Source organism: Gigantopelta aegis, chromosome 8, assembly GCF_016097555.1.
Source record: "Gigantopelta aegis isolate Gae_Host chromosome 8, Gae_host_genome, whole genome shotgun sequence".
NCBI classification, from domain to species: Eukaryota; Metazoa; Mollusca; class Gastropoda; order Neomphalida; family Peltospiridae; genus Gigantopelta; species Gigantopelta aegis.
Genome location: NC_054706.1, coordinates 51,346,004 through 51,360,944, shown reverse-complemented (window position 1 = coordinate 51,360,944; position 14,941 = coordinate 51,346,004). Strand labels below are relative to the sequence as shown.

The window sequence follows — 14,941 nt, the reverse complement described above, 5'->3', positions numbered from 1 at the left end:
GGGTCAGTAATTATCTGTTGTAAATTGTATATTTCTAACATGTTTAGCCATTTTTGAGGTGTGTTATTTGCTAACAGGAGATCAATGTTAAAATCACCAGTGAGGATTATATCAGAATTATAATGCATTGCTAACTTAATTTCCTCTTCAAGCTTATCAATCCAGGCAATGGGAGATTTTGGAGGTCTGTAGCTAAAACAGAGTAAAAAAGATTTTTTATAAGTAGGTTTGATCTCAAGCCATAATGTTTCAATATTAATTACTTCAAATTCAGTTTTTCTTTCAAAAGTTAAAACATCATTTAAATATATTGCCCAGCCCCCACCTAAGTCACTGGTCCTATCTTTTCTTATCAATGTATACCCAGGTATTGAAATGTGGTCATTTAAAATGTCACTTGTGAAAAATGTTTCACAACATCCAAGAATATCTGGGGGATTTGTAGTATGAAGAAGGTTAAACCTTACTTCATCTAACTTGTGTTGTAATCTATTTACATTATGAGAGCATATTTTTAGACCTTTGGAGGTAAAATTGAATACATTGATAGGATCATTGGATAGAACATTGGGGGTTTCATTACAAAGAACATATGTACAAGAGATAAGTAACAATAAATATATACACACACATGCTAATCTGTGACTGACACTAAAGTCATGGTGAGACTGAGGAAGGGTTTGATCCCTTTCACAGAGAGTGTTATTTACACAGTCCACAGAGGAAGTTACTAAACACCCAGGGTGTGAAGTGTCACAGATTGTATCAGCAGGATCACTAATAGTATAAATGAAGGAAAGGGGCGAGGTATGTAATCTGGTAGTCACCTCTACTAATCTCTTAATTACACAACTGGCATTAATTGAAGTTAAAGGACAACAGCTGTTTTCTTCCAGTGTTACTGGCAAATCAGGGGAATTACAAATACAGATACAATTATCACATTCTTGACACAGAGAACTCAGTGTGTCGAATCTGTTTTTTAATGATAAATGAAGAGCACTGTCTTCATTAACCACACTGGATGCGCTAACTAATCTTCCCACCACACACTTCGCACTAATCAAATTTAAGTCACTTGTTGAGTCCGATGATATTTTATCCCTCTGACCTGAAACAGGCCCCAAAACATGGTTTGCATTAGCAATACATGCACATCTAAACAGATTATAGTAAGAACAGTTCACTGTGGTATTACATCTGTTTGTGACAGTTATGTTTTTGGCTTGTTCTTCCTTGCCAAATCTTCAGAAGTGTCGACAAAATTTTCCTTTATGTCCAAACAAACCACAATGATGACATTTTAATTTTCGCCCAAACCTACATGATCCAGTGTCATGATTATGTTCCCCACAGTTCATGCAGGTCTTTGTTGCAGTAGCAGTTTTCCCTTTAACATTAGTAAATGAAATTATTTGGGATGTACTTCCTTGTGGACATGTGTTTCAAGGTACTAGTGTAACAATAATTAATAGTTAACCCTTCATAACAAAAATGACATTTTTGGATCATTATGCAACTTTGACACTCAGATTGCCCCTTTAAAGGTGGGGTCAACTCAAACAAGAGCCTTATGTGTTGGAAAGATGCATACCCGGACCACCAACACATACTGTCTCTTTAGCAAATGAAAAACGCATAATTTTAGAGTTAATAAAAAAAACATGATTATTCCTGCTAACTGGGGGCAGCCATTTTGTTTCGTTTTTGTGACGTCCAGTGGGATAGCTTGGGGCAAAGTGACATCAGCTCCTGACTATCTCCTGTATGCACAGTGTAAACAAAAGCAGTAATTTTCGACAAGGCGCTTCTCTTTGATCAACCTGACTTGTAAAACAGCATCAATGATGTAATAATATAATAAACTATTTAACTAAATATATTTCAAGTTGCATTAACGGAACAAAATGGGGTTACAGTATTTTTCTCTGTTAAATAATCCAAAGGAAAAATGTACACTATTAGGCCTATTGATATGTTACGTTGGAGCAAAAACGACAACCCACGATACCCAAGTGATAATTTTCTTTTCTTTGGGACTACGTAATTGGTCAGTTCTGGTTTTTTAGATGGAAAGGTCAACTTAATCAATAGTTTTACAGAACTATTTACAGTAATAAACCATGTGCATTACCATTTTATGGGGCGACAGGTAATATTCCACAATACCGGTATGTATTTTTGTGTCTAAACAGTGTTAATTAATTGGCTCGTCTGGTTACCAATCAAATACACACCTGCCAATCAGGAATCACAGGTAGAAGCAACTAACAGCATAGACCAATTAACTAAGAAAACACTTCGTGTATCATTTCAGTACGTAGGTTAATGCATGGACAAAACATTGTTAATTATTTCGACTTGTTGTGTAGCCACTTTGACAATGGTATTTTATTTGGTATTGAAAAATAATACTAGTATATATCGTGCTGGATATACTTATTGCTGGCTTATTGGGATGTATATTTATATTACAGAACATTGCAATGTATGACTATTTATCATCCCGCAAAAACCAGGTAGATTGTGTTTCTCTAGTTCTAAGGCTCATTCCTGACGTTACGCGTTAAGTATTACGTAACCACCAGCTCGCCAGAGGGCGTACTCACTGAGATGGTCCAAAATGGCTGCGCCCATTATATATAATAGCTGTCACATTTAACCGTTTTATTAATTAACTATACGATTATACTTGTTGATATTAAGCAATGATGTGCATTATATATCGTTGAAAATGCACACCAGGCCAAATGCCTTAATTGTCCCTTCCTTTAAAGGGACATTCCTGAGTTTGCTGCATTGTAAGATGTTTCCAACTAATGAAATATTTCTATGATTAAACTTGGAAGTTACTTCCATATTAAATATATGTTTTTGTTTAGAATATCAGTGTCTGTATATTCAATGTGTTTCTGGTCGTCTTAATATTTGTAAGAAGCCCAAACTGGATTTTATCTTCAAATAATTTTGTAGGTATGAAAAAACATATTTTAGGAAATAAAATGAAATTTAACCTAGTACAAATATTAGAACGATCAAAAACATGTTTAATATACAGTCACTAATATTTTATGCAAAAAAATATGTTTGATATTTAATTACAATCGTTAAAACGTCTGTGTAGTCAATAACATCTTAAAAATTGCAGCAAACTCAGAAATGTCCCTTTAAATTTAAGCTATTTGCCAAAGAACCAAATTCAAATTCACAAAGGGTCATACTCTCAGTAGACATACTATATAGCATTCCAGCTGTGAAATAGGTGAACCTAAGTTATGTAGATTTACTTGTCCCCATTAAACCTAAGCATGAACTCACTCCAGTTTAAAACTGTATACTATCCTCTTTGCCATGGCATAACATCTTTGATGTGGTGGAGGGGTGGGGGGGGGGGGGGGGGCTATGCTCCAAACTCTTAAGATTATGCATTACCACCCATACGTCAGCCTAGTCATGGGCTAATTAACAGCTACGCATCCCCACCCAGTTGCTGACGTGTTTTGGAAATCCTACGATTGCTTTTGGTGGGACACGAACTCAGTACCTATCATTATCACATATCATATCCACTATGCCATGGAATCTGGAGCTCGACACGTTAACCCGACCGACTTAAATCGATAGAAACAAAAACATTGGGAAAATAGGAACAAAGAAAAACATTGGATTGAACAGCTGCTGATAACGTAATTAATTACCCAGCTAAATAACCGCGATATGACGCATGACGTTTTCTCGACAAAATCCCTTGTCACTGACGTTTAACGTTATTTTATATATCATTACTCACCGTCTGTTAGGGACGTATCTAGAAAGCTAAAGGACCATTTTCTTCTCGTGCAGTACCACGTATAATCCGCCATGTTCACGCGCTGCAAACTCGAGACGTCTTGTTGCCATCCCGCTAGAATCTATTTGCAGAAACCTCCAGGCAAACCCTGACTTGACTTGACACTAGTTTTGGCATGCCTATGTCCACTAGGGTTCAGGCATGTCTCCCCCTGGTTCCACCTCTGGCAGGGCCAGTGGTTTAACCAGGGGCAGAGGGGTTATAAAAAAAGGGGCCAATTTTGGATCTTATACTAAATTTAGGGATTTTAACCATTATTTTGTGTGTGTCGGCCAAAATTGATAAGTGAATGGTATTGTCCATTATGTAATGTATTTAATTGACACCAATTTTGACTGGGCTTCCGAAATTCCCAATATTTATTGATATTTTTTTAAGCCCTGGAGGAAAAAGGTTAACGATCGGGGTGGGCATTGCGCACAATCCTGGTTCGCGGTCCAACACCCGGGTGGAATATATACACCACCGAACCGGGCCGGATCCCCGCGGCCAGTGGAGGGCGGGCAGGGGAGACCGGACAAACCTAGCCTATCCCTAACACCCAATCGCCAACGCCCTACCGCCCTACTTCCGGCATACCCGTCCCCCCCCCCCCCGAGTCACGGGAGGCCATTCCGGCCAGTGGTGAGGGGTATTGCTATATTGAGCTTTTTAGGGCTCTAGGATACACACCTAGGTGTGTTTTAGTTCCTGTAACTATAAGTAGACTTCATGAGTAGTAAGTATTAACCCACAAGGTAGTGGGGAGTTGGGATCATGGGAGATGATCCATCTAGTTATTGAATACAGCCGCCGAGCTCGAGTAGTGGAGTGAAACGTATGTTGGTTGTTCTTTTTGGAACGGTGTCCCCAAGGCCTTCCTTCATCCGTCATCCGTAGTACATATGTACCAATGTGTCAGCTACATGGCCCAGACAAGCCATTAATATACAAAAGCCGGGCATGCACGCGGTACTACCTAGTACCGCAAACATACCGGGTAGCGATCAATTCTATGATCACTTTGGTTGTATGAGTAAAAACATGTTATACATTGATTAAAAATATACATAATCATTTAATACTAAATTAAAACCGTCTATCTAAAATAAAAATTGCCTGTAATACATTTCATGCAATCAACACAACATTATTAAAAAGAATAAGGTTTAAAATGATTTAAACATTCAACATCCGGCCGAGTTGAGACGGATCCTGCCAGGGTTTACATTCATCATTTACCTGCACGTGGGGCTCGAAATAATGTCACGTGACACTCACAAAAATAACGGCACACCTATATCTGGCAATTCATGAATGGAAACCGTATTCCCCTAAATCAAATATTTGTACACCCAGCTTACTTGTAATATTTAGTTATGTATATCTTTGAGTAAATGTAGATATTAGTAATTGTAATACGCTTAAATTTATGTTATTATTCCGTCGTAATATGATGGTCAGAGAGTTTTTATTAAACAATCCTTTATCGTGATAAATAACAAAAATATTTAGTGAATAGTGACTTTTTGAATAAACATTTTTAAATACGTAAAAATCTAATTAAATATTCAGCGACCACCCAAACTTCGGTGTTTACTGAGGCAGACGTTTATTTCGCGAATTAGGCATTTCTGTGGCATGTAAAAATCTATACTTGGCCAAGTTGCAGTCCCCAAAACGTATTTATTTTCTTTGTTGGATATTTGGGTCGCAAATCAGACGTTAATGTATAAACAATGAGAAATCCAAAGTGTTATTTAGGGCGTGTTTTTCTTTCACCATTTTTATTTAATGTAGCCTTTGTTTTACTTTTACTGTTCTTACATATATATATATATATATATATATATATATATATATATATATATATATATATATATATATATATATATATATATATATATATATGTCTGTCTGTGTGTGTGTGTGTGTGTGTGTGTGTCGGCTGTTGTACTGTACTGTACTGTACTGTACTGTGCCATATATATACTTAGCCAAGAAAGTTCAGCAATTTGGTAAATGTGCTTAAATAAAACAAAACTCGTAAATTACAAAATAAAACCCGACACTGGATTTAATGAGGTGTCATTTGTCAGTATATGTAACAGGAGATTTTCAGTACAAAATGAAATGTGTGACTATCATGTCATTAAGTGGTGCTTTGGGTTCCATACACGAAAATCTGAAAATTGTCAGTAACGTATCTGAGCACATTGAGAGAGCGAGTTTACAACGAATTGTAAAATAAATTATATCTAACGGAGATGAGACTAGAGCGGGGGTTCCAAAAGCATTTTATGCCCCCGCCCCTCCTCAAAAAAAATAAAATAATAATAATAATAATAAAAAAAAAAATAAAAATAATAATAAATGAAGACCCCCCCCCCCCCCGAAATAAAAAAAGGACGTGCCTCAGAAACTAGAATCAGTGACTAAAGCTTAGCTTGTTTCCAAGATCGGCACAGTCAACAGGGGGGGGGGGGGGGGGGGCTGCAGGCCCGTAGGAACGATATCTGGAGACACAATCTCTAGTGGAGAGGGGAACAATCTGTGTATAGAACTTACAGATCTGTCATTTTGCTGGTTTGCACCTTCCTGTCAAACTAGGCTCTACCTAGTCTCTGACCAACGAATATAATAGAACACAACCGGCTTCGGTGATGTCGTGGTTAGGCCATACGACATAGGTAGGTACAAGGTTCGTAGCCCGGTACCGGCTCTCACCCAGAGCGAGTTTTAACGACTTAATGGGTAGGTGTAAGACTACTACACCCTCTTCTTTCTCACTAACCACTAACAACTAACAACTAACCCACTGTCCTGGACAGACAGCCCAGATAGCTGAGGTATGTGTGTGTCCAGGACATCGTGCTTAAACCGTAATAGGATATAAACAAGAAAATAAGTTGAAATGAAATAAAATAGAATAGATGTTTAACAACACCTCAGCACCAAAAATACATCGGTTATTAGGTGACAAACTATGGTAAATGCAAAATAAATTGATGGTTTACATCAATATAAAAAAAAAATCAAGTATTAAATAAAAACACAGCGTAAAGAACTGTGCACAAATACAGTACACTAAATTTGGTATTCAATTATCTTTTATTAATCAATCACTGCGTACTTATATATAATTATGTATTTATAATTTTTAAAAAAGCAACAAGAACAAACAAAATACGCATATAAACTATTCTTATTCATAATTATCGTAGTCAATATATTACACTCTAAAATAAGAATTTAAAAATTCATTCTTTCTGTGAAATCTAACCTTTTCCTTTCTTAAATCGAGGGCGGGCCTCATTCTGGGAGGAGTTTTCTTCTTTTTCATCTTCCTCTGAAAAATCGTTAAAATAAAGTAAAATAAATGCTAAATATACAAATGTTTTCCTTCGTGCATATAGTACTACACATTTATTTAATGTTGCTTATTAGCCTTTATGAGACGTAGCCCAGTGGTAAAGCGCTTGATGCGCGGTCGGTTTGGGATCAATCCCCGTCAGTGGATTATTTCTCACTCCAGCCAGGGCAGCACGACTGGTATGTGTTATCCTGTGGTGCATATAAAATATGCCTGCTGTTAATCGAAAAGAGTAGCCCATGGAGTGGTGACAGTGGGTTTCCTCCCTCAGTATCTGTGTGGTCCTTAACCATCATAATGTCCGACGCCATATAACCGTAAATAAAATGTGTTGAGTGCGTCATTAAATAAACCATTTTCTTCCTTCCGTCTTTGTGTTTCCTTGTAGTTATGTAGTACCGTACCAAGCGAGGGGGGGGGGGGGGGCGTTATCCCCACCCTCAGAAATATGCGGGGGAAATTTTTGTTTAGTACCTTTTTTGTGTAGATGGAGAAGACTCTCAGTTACTACCCCCCCCCTCCCCCACCCAGTTCATTTAGGCGATAAACGCCCTTGTTATGCTATATATCAAAACCAGTAACCTTTGAATCAAGCCAGCAATAGCAAATCAGTATTAAAGTGGTTTCTTACCAACAGTAGGCTGTATAATACAGGATAGTCTGCATCGTTAGCATTTGAGTTGGTTATAAATTATTATGTAGACTGGCTCATTTAATTAATTGGTTTCATAACAGACGTGACAGTTTGAGGAAGTTTTTACGCATTTATAAAAGCGCCGGCCCTCGTTAGTGGGCCCATTGGGCTATTTCTCGCTCCAGCCAGTGCACCACAACTGGTACATCAAAGGCCGTGGTATGTCTTATCCTGTCTATGGGATGGTGCATACAAAAGATCCCTTGCTGCTATTTGAAAAGAGTAGCCCATGAAGTGGCGACAGCGGGTGTTCTCCCTCAATATCTGTGTGGTCCTTAAGGTTGCATAGTACCAAAGAAGAGAGTACCGTGTCAATATTTACGGAGTAAAAGCAGCTGTGGGTGTGATTGGTAGTAATATGTGACATTGATTATTTGTGCAAATACTATTATCCATTGACAATAAATAAATACACTTTTATTTATCATACAGTTGTTATGCAGTATATACCAGAGGTTGAAACTAATGCGGGGTACCCCCAAAAATGGAACTGCAATTTTCAGCAAAAATGACGGTTGCTATTAAAAACATAAATTAAATCTCTTAAATGATACGTGACCCCCCATTTTCTTGCAGCTAAATTAGATGTGAGGTGCCACACTTTCTATTGCTGTACTTCCTGGGTGTGTTGAAACGCTGCTTATATCAGTTTTATTAGTAAACGTTAACATTATCGGCAATAGGAATTGATTTGGTCTAATGGAACCTTAACCATATGTCCGACGCCATATTACAGTAAATAAAATGTGTTGAGTGCATCATTACATTTCCTCCCTGCCTTATAAAAGCGCTGTAGGGAGACAGCACTTTGTTAGATTGTAGCATTCCAATTTTGTTTAAGATGAAGTCAGACGTGAGTCCGTGCTCTCTTGAGTTACCCCCCCACCTGGGGGGACTTATAGCAACCTATGGAATGTTGTTGGAGTACCGCGTCGCGTACACCGGGTCACGGGCAACCGTGACTTTGGTGTACGGCGACCCGGTCCCAACCAAGACTAGGAGGACGAGGAAGAAGAGGAGAAACCCGCCAGGAACGGTTCGGGGGGGGGGGGGGGCCAACCCCGGTGGCTAAACCACCGGCAGCGGCTCCTTCTGCTTCGCCGTCTCCTGGAGTTTCCACCGGAAAGAAGGAAGGGAAGCCAGTTCCGACCGGCCCAGCTCCCGCTCCGGAGGCGGTCCGAGACGAGGCTAGTATTACTAGGACTCCGGCTCGTTCCAGCACTTCGCCTCTCCATACTATGGATAGTATTGACGTGTCACCCATTCTACCGGTGTCACCAATGGCTATCCCGGACCGCCAAGGAGCTGTTGGGAAGCGCAAGGCAGAGGTGGCGACCACTATATCAACCCCAAGAACTCCACCAAAACAACCTCCGCCACCACCAGAATGTGCAGAGTCCGGTGAATCCATGGACTCCTGGACTCTGCACGGGAAACTGGATCGCCGTTACTCCAAGTGCGCTGTCGTCGATGTCCTGGACACCAAGCACCTCTTGGCAGCGCCCCGTTGCCGGAACTTTGAGGATATCCCGAACACAGACGGCGAATACGAGATGCACCCGGTGACCTTTAAGGATGGGAGATCGGCTGTGAGTATTACTCATCACCTGGACAACCGCTACAGCCAGGCTCTACTGTTTGCTGAGATGGACAACATTTCGATTCATCGCCTGATGAAGAAGGTGTTCCACAAACAGTATCCTGTGATCACTAGACTGCTAGCGAAGCCGGATATACACCAGCTGATCCCCCATCTGGACACCAGGGTGTGGCTCTCCTCCCCCTAGTCAACCTTTCCTCCGTGAGTACTAACCTCTTTTATTGGGCTAGTTAGACTTTAAACGTTTTGGAAGCAGTTCTAAATTCTTATGTTTATTTTTTTATAAATAGTCTAACGCATTTTATTTTGGCGCCCGTTCAATTGCTCAAAATCACCTTAAAACTTTTCGGCCGAGCAGTCTTAACCATTTTTGGCTAAAATTTTAGAGTCCAGACATGTATCGGTATGCAGTACTCTTTGTAGACTTAGGTAAAAAACAGGCTTCACCGAGGAATCGAAATTCAGCCAATCAGAACACGGCTCCCACTCGGTGTTACTTCAAGTTTATGAAGTGTCTGCTATTTGGTCCGCGCTCACTAAATGGCTTTTTTCCAAATTCCGCCCACCTCAAACTTACCCCCCCCCCCCCCCCCTCCGGAGTCAGTCACTGGCGAAGTCAGAGGCTAATCCCGTAGTGGGCGTGCCTGAACCCTTGTTGATAGGGGCACGTAAATATAGTTGCCCGTTGCCCGTTAGATTGTAGTTAATTGTGGTCGTAAATCGTAATTTTCACAGACGTTATCATACCACGCCTCATGTGACTTCAAAACACACACACACAAAGCGCGCGCGTGCACACACACACACACACACACGCACGCAAACATACACACACATACACATGTATTATACACATACATACACACATTAATGCGTCAGTGTCCATGTTGGTATCGTAAATATTAATTTTACAATAACAGCAAACGTATATATATTTTAATTATTTACGCGCGTGCGCGCACACACACACACAGATATAACATATATGTATTACACACACACGCGCGCACACACTCACATGCATACATACACACACACACACACACACATACACACTCGTACATACACATATACACACATACACACACATTCATTCGTCAGTATACACGGTGTCGTAAATATTCATATAAAAATACGCAGTACTAATAATACTAATTATACATCCACATAAAAATAATTGGATTTGCAGTCTCACCTCTTTTTTTTTTAATCTCCGTGGGTGGAGGTGGCTTGAGCTAAAATTACCACCCCACTATCACACAAATCGTGACGACCCTGGGTCTCTTAATGATGTAGGCACATGTCATGAAACAAGTTTGTGTGTCAAACTCAGCTATTATTGACAGATCTGACCTAGATATGTTCTATTTATATACATATATTACAGATTACCTACCTGCTATTTTTACAATCAGCACCGTTGACGGTCGACGTAAAAAAAAGTACTCAGCTCAGTGTATTTTCAGAGGAACATAAAACGTTGGCTGTTCGGGGAAGCTTTCAGTTAAATGCCTCCGGTCAGTGTCACAATACTGTCTTGTTTTCGTCAGTGGTGCGACAATAGTTTTCCATATCAGCCTGACGTCTGACCTCTGCTAGGTGATAACTTGTATCCAGGTGAAGTACTACAAAATATGAAAAAATGTGCACCACCGTGACTGTATAGCCTACAGCGTTTTATACTCCAAGGAGAGTGATGCCAAATGCAGTCATGACCTTTAGGATGTATCCAGAAATTCCGCGGGAGGGGGGCGGACAGGGGAGTTTGTTGTTTTCAGCGGTTTAAGGTCAAAGAGCATTTCAGAAGCAGATTCAAAGCGGAGTGTGTTCTGGGTACTCACCCCCCTCTCCAAAGTTCGAAGTGCTCCGAAAACCCAGTGTTTAATTAACATATGAATATATATAAAAAAAATAAAAAATAAGTATGAGAAACCTAGATATAATTGATTAATTTTACCTGTAATGCATATTAGTGTACCTCAAAACACTGAAGGTGCTCCCTTTTTAAAGCTTCAACACACCCCTGAAAGGATCTTGCATCTGTCCTTGCACTCGAACTAGAAATTCCTGTACGTCAACGTCGGATGGATTTTGTTAATTATGTTTTGTTTACGACACTTTAGCCCGTGATGACTAATATGGCCTCAGACCACAATTAATTTCGCTATATGTTTCTATATAGCCTTAGTGGCTATAACATTTTTATTAATATCAGCAGGCCCGTGAAGTTTTGTATGTACCTTTGGCATGGGGGACACATACCCAGGACAACCCCTGTGGTCCCAGCATATTGGAGACAATAAACCAGAGTACACCCATTTTACACAAAAAGCACTACTTTTGCATGGGCCGGAATTACCACAAACAAGTCTTCAATGTCAACAAGTTACACATGTTTACAAACTACATGCTATCCCCTGTCACTTCAGTCAAACAGTTGCCACTTCATAGCTGTCTGCCATGAAATAATCACAGTCAAACAGCAGACTACTTGCGCGGTGAAACTTCCGGATTTTGGACAACCAAATGGGAAGATAACTGTAATCTGAGGCCTATATGTATACGAGTGATAGTAACTGGAGCACGTGGTCTAGAGAATAAGACAAAAATTGCGGCACCACATAGGCTCCCCCGTCTTTCAAGCAGCAGCATACATTTAACCATAAAATTAACGAGATAGAACATACACAGGCGTCGCCGTTTAAGATGATCTATCGCCCACCCCCCCCCCCCATCACTCCTCTGAGACTAGTTCATAGAGTAATTTTTCGCTCACCTTAGCATGTGTATTTTATATGGTATTAATATGGTAATATGGCTCCCCATAATCTAATTTAGAAAATAAGTTAATCACTGCCCTGTTGTTTTTCACGTCAAGGTAAAAAACCACCTCCTCAACCCAGTCGTGGATCACTGGTTGAAACAGCACACGATACAGCCGATACACGAATATCAATAATACACGTACCTGTCCAAAATGAAAGCGATTTTTGTTACTTTGGTTTTGTTTGGTACATGGGAGGGATTTAGCTGTCGGTTGAGTGCTCGTTCGAGGTGCTTGCGTCGCAGGATCGAACCACCTCGGTGGATCCATTCAGCTGACTGGGTTTTTTCTCGTTCCACCCAGACAAACTAGACAAAGACCGTGGTATGTGCTGTCCTGTATATGTAGGAATGTGCATATAAAATATCCCTTGCTGTATTAGGAAAAAAGGTAGCGGGTTTCCTCTGATGACTACGTGTCATAATTACCAAATGTTTAACATCCAAAATAACCGATGATTAATTAATCAATGTGCTCTAGTGATGTCGTTAAACAAAACACACTTTTTTCACTTCTTTTTTTTTTTGTATAAAAGTATATAAAAGAAGAAGAAGAAGAAGAAAAAACCATTGCTCACCTCTATCACATATTATTATAGGCTACACTTAATCTTGAAGCACAATATATTGCATATCCTGACCTGTATCCTATAAACACGACGCCATATAACAAAAATAAAATGTGTTGAGTGCGTCGTTAAATAAAACATTTCCTTCCTATAAACACATAGGCGTCGGAAGATAACAGCAACTAGGTGGGGTGGGGGAGGTGGCTAGTTATATATTAATTTTCGGTTGATGCATTATTTTACGAATTTGATGACAGTACCCCCTCTTTTCCCGCTTCCAACGCCTGTGAAACAGTACACCACAAAGCAGTATTTAACCTTCTGTCTCCAAACAAAAACAAACAGATGAGTTCACAGACGAGAATCGATCCTATGATCTTCCAGATCTTCTATAAGGTCTTGTTTGAAAATAAGATGGGTACGGTTGTCTTAAATCCAAACACATCTACCGTTGGCCGTCCTGGCTATACCAACGTGAACTACTAACAGGCTAATACAATTAATGTACTATAAAGTCTTGTTTTAAAATAAGATGTGTACGTTGCCTTAAATCCAAACACCTCTACCGTTGGCTGTCCTGGCTATAATCAACATGACCTACTAACGGTCTACCTGCTAACGAATGTGGTGCATGTATTGTTTTAGCAATCCACACGTGTTACGCGTCGAATAAATGTCACGGCGTACCTGATGGAATTCGAGTCCAGTTCGTCATGCGAAAAATGCACAACGAACAAATAGATTATTGTTTCTGATATATTAGTTAATTGTCGAACAAATAGCATTCCGAAATGTCACAGAACTGGTACAGTGTAGTGCATAACGTTATTGATTACACAGTAGCAGTAACGAAAACAGTATACGTAATAATAAAATGGTGGTATATTTACTCTGAAAAAACAACAACAATAAATACATCATATAGCCTAACCATCACCACCACCAAACAAAATAAACAAACAAACACACAACAACAATACCCCAACCAACAAGATCAAACAAGCAAGCATACAAACACAAACAACTAAAATAAAACAAATAAAACAAAAACAAAACACTCACCCACACCTATAGCCCGTGCACTCTGCCTTTTGAGAGCTATACGGACATTTGGACAGCTATAATTAGAACTGTCCAAATGTCCGTCTGGCTCTCGAAAGGCAGAGTACTCGGGAACACACACACACACACACACACACACACACACACACGTATCTATCTATTTACACATACGTATTTATATCTATCTATCTATCGATCTATATATCTTATCTACCTACCTACCTACCTACCTACCTACCTACATATCTATCGATCTATCTATCTATATATCTTATCTACCTACCTACCAACCTACCTACCTACATACATACATACCTACCCGAGGAAATTTGTGAAGGCAATAAAGAATTTTAATATCCCCTGTGCCAGTGCGTCATTGAATATATGTATGTTTAATTCAAAACCAGACCTACATACAATAGAGATATTCAAAATATAAAAATACATATATAGCCAGTGCCAGGTCTGTCCACATTTGCATGTAAGTCAAACTTTGCCAAGCCATGGGGCCTTAGAACCGCGTGGTTGTTGGACCGGTACGAATATGGTCGACTAACGATCGTTCTATTTTTTGTGGAACGTAGTTGGTCTGATTGGTAGCGTTCCGGCCCAACAATTGCGGGCCACAGGTTCGGGTCTCGGTAACGGCATGAGGAAATTTGTGAAGGCAATAAAGGATTTTAATATTCCCTGTGCCAGTGCGTCATTGAATATATGTATGTTTAAGTCAAAACCCGACATACATACAATAGAGATATTCAGGGTATACACACAGACACACACACACACACACACACTTAAATTTAAATAACAGTATATCATGAGTTAGTAACAGACAAATTATTTTAAAACATTTTTTTTTAAATGGACATATTAAAACATTAAGAAAATCCACCTGCTAGCTGTGATTAACAGTAATGTTTGATTTGTTTAACGACACCACTAAAGCACATTGATTGATTAATCATCGGCTATCGGATGTCAACCATTA

At 39.5% G+C, this 14,941-nt stretch overlaps 1 protein-coding gene across 3 annotated transcripts in view; it reads right to left on the bottom strand.

Moving 5' to 3' along the window:
• Positions 1 to 14,035, bottom strand: part of LOC121379053 (transmembrane channel-like protein 7) — an 87,335-nt gene extending 73,300 nt beyond the window's left edge. The window contains exons 1-4 of one of the 3 annotated variants that reach the window (XM_041507504.1): positions 13,951 to 14,035; positions 10,893 to 11,121; positions 7,113 to 7,178; positions 3,791 to 3,938 (exon numbers count right to left, since the gene is read on the bottom strand). In XM_041507504.1, the coding sequence (XP_041363438.1) occupies positions 3,791 to 3,863 (73 nt within the window). In that variant the 5' untranslated portion in view covers positions 3,864 to 3,938; positions 7,113 to 7,178; positions 10,893 to 11,121; positions 13,951 to 14,035. Of the gene's footprint in view, positions 1 to 135; positions 193 to 3,790; positions 3,939 to 7,112; positions 7,179 to 10,892; positions 11,122 to 13,950 lie in introns of those variants that run through there. The other 2 variants (XM_041507503.1, XM_041507505.1) reach the window with 2 other exon arrangements.
• Positions 14,036 to 14,941: the final 906 nt, after the last annotated feature.